At 63.6% G+C, this 2,145-nt stretch overlaps 1 protein-coding gene across 1 annotated transcript in view; it reads right to left on the bottom strand.

Moving 5' to 3' along the window:
- Positions 1-190: 190 nt before the first annotated feature.
- Positions 191-2,145, bottom strand: part of LOC104522058 (vacuolar fusion protein MON1 homolog A-like) — a 2,263-nt gene continuing 308 nt past the window's right edge. The window contains 4 exon segments of the mRNA XM_010164233.2: positions 191-331; positions 770-917; positions 1,028-1,793; positions 1,984-2,145. The exon segment at positions 1,984-2,145 is cut by the window's right edge and continues 82 nt beyond it. Of these exon segments, the coding sequence (XP_010162535.2) occupies positions 191-331; positions 770-917; positions 1,028-1,793; positions 1,984-2,145 (1,217 nt within the window).

The following is a 2,145-nucleotide window of genomic DNA, read 5'->3' on the forward strand; positions in this document are numbered from 1 at the left end:
CCTTCCCCCCCCAGCTGTGCAGCCCGTCTCTAACACCCAGCTTGGACAGTCCCATGGGTGGGTTTCCCCGTGCTCTGGGGTCCCACCATGCCCTCTCCCCTGGACTCACGGCCCGGGCTACCCTGGGGGAGAGGCTCCCCCGGCACAGCGGGGGCTCCCCCGGCTGGCACCATGCCCTGGGTGATGCCCGTCAGTACGTCTGGGGTGTGAGGATGAAGAGTCGGTCTTCCTCCTTACGGATCCACTTCATGAGCTTGTTGACAGCACTGATGGCACCAGCCTTGGTCCCCAGGGGACTGTAGCACACGTAGAGCTCGAAGGCGCTGGTCACCTGGGTGAAAAAACAGGGTACACACTGGGGACACGTCTGCGCCCCACTTGGGGCTGGCATTGCATCATCCCCCCACGGGCACTGGGAATGGGCACAGGGCTCCAGTGCAGGGACACAGGGTGGCAACAGGGTACCCTGAACATGTGGCACCACCTGGTTTGCTCCGAAGTGGGGGGACTGAATCCCGGGGTTTGTCCCCAGAGCGGGTTTTCTCTGCGGCACCAGGGAGTTCATGACAGCGCATGGCACAGCCCTTGGAGCCGGTGCTATCCCTGCCCGTCCCTCCCTGGCACAGGGCCGGCCCCCAAAAGGACCATGCACGAGCTGGGGGCCACCTGGGGACGACAGAGCTGGTGCTGTGTGGGGCCTCCACCCCCTTACTCTGCCAGGCAGGGCTGGAGGAGACGGGCTCACCCAAACCCTGCAGATGGCCCTTACCCAAGCCAGGAGGTTCTCACGGGGGCCCGTGAAGTAGATGTTCTTCAGAGGACGTGAAGAGTTGTGAGCCCGGCTGTGGAGGTACTGGTAGAGTCCCAACAGCCTCTCCTTCTCCTCCTCCTGCACATAGGGTGCCTCAATCTCGGGGCTGCAGGAACACAGCACCCCGTTAGTCCCCTGGAGAAGGGCATTTGTGGAGAAGGCTTTCCTCATGCCCACGCCACGGCCTTGACCCGACAGTTCCCCGGGGGGCCTCACCTGGTGAAGAGCCCAGAGCTCTTGGACTTGTAGATGAAGTGCCGGAGGTCGGGGATGCCCACCTGGGCGACGCTGTAGAAGGGGGTGCGCAGAGCCTCCTGCAGAGCGTGGTGCACCCCCCGCCGCCGCAGGCGCTCCTGGAAGCGCCGCTTACAGTCGGAGACGGTGAAGAAGTCCTCACGGTCGGTGGAGACCAGCAGGAGGCACAGGTCCATCTCCTGCTCCAGGTAGGAGATGTGGGCATGGAAAAAGCCGCTGGAGTTGAATTTGGGGAGGCAAATGGGAGTCCAGGCTTCACCCTCCCGGAAAGAGGAAGAAGAGCTGATGAGGTTGAAGAGCAGATGGAGGTCAATAGGGTGGAGGAACTGATCCTTCTTCCTCACGAGAGACACCAGCTGGTTCCCTGACAGGAGGATGGAGAAGACCAGGCTCTTGGCCTTGGCCTGCTGGAGGCTGGTGCTGACAGCGTCCCGGACGCTGGCGGCCAGGGGCAGGCAGCGCACGGCGCCCATGAGGAAGCTGGGGTCGTGGGCCATGAGGTCCAGCAGGTTGTCAGTGATTCGCTCGGAGCCAGCCAGGAGCCTGCGCAGGTCGTAGTTCTGCTTCTGCTGGAAGATGTGGTTGAGCTGGGTCCATGTCAGCAGGCTCAGGATCTGGTAGTAGATGTAGAGCAGCTCATGGGCGATCTCCTGCTCCGACTGCTGGGTCCGTGCCACTGCCACCAGCACCAGTGGGCTCCTCCGCACAAAGACCACCTTGTAGCCATCTGCTTGGGAGGGAGTCCCCAGGGCGGCCGGGGACAGACCTGTAAGCCTGGCTCCCCGGGGCTGCAAGGGGGAACCAGGCTGCAGCCCCTCCCCCCAGCAACCAATCTGCCCCCCTGGGGACAGCTAATGTGGCCCACGGTGGCAGGGGCACATGACACCCCCCTGTTCCACTTCCCCCTGGGGTGGTACCTGCATGGATGGACCGGATGGCGTTTTTCTCGGCCTCCAGGAAGGACACCAGGGCCATCATGACGCCCATGGTGCTGGAGAGGGCCTCCTCAGAGCCGTAGCGGGAGTACACGGGCTTGCCTGCCTCGCTCAGCACGAAGACGTGCTTCCGGTGCATGCGCC

The sequence above is a fragment of the Antrostomus carolinensis genome, unplaced genomic scaffold (genome assembly GCF_000700745.2).
Source record: "Antrostomus carolinensis isolate BGI_N321 unplaced genomic scaffold, ASM70074v2 scaffold38883, whole genome shotgun sequence".
Classification (NCBI taxonomy): domain Eukaryota; kingdom Metazoa; phylum Chordata; class Aves; order Caprimulgiformes; family Caprimulgidae; genus Antrostomus; species Antrostomus carolinensis.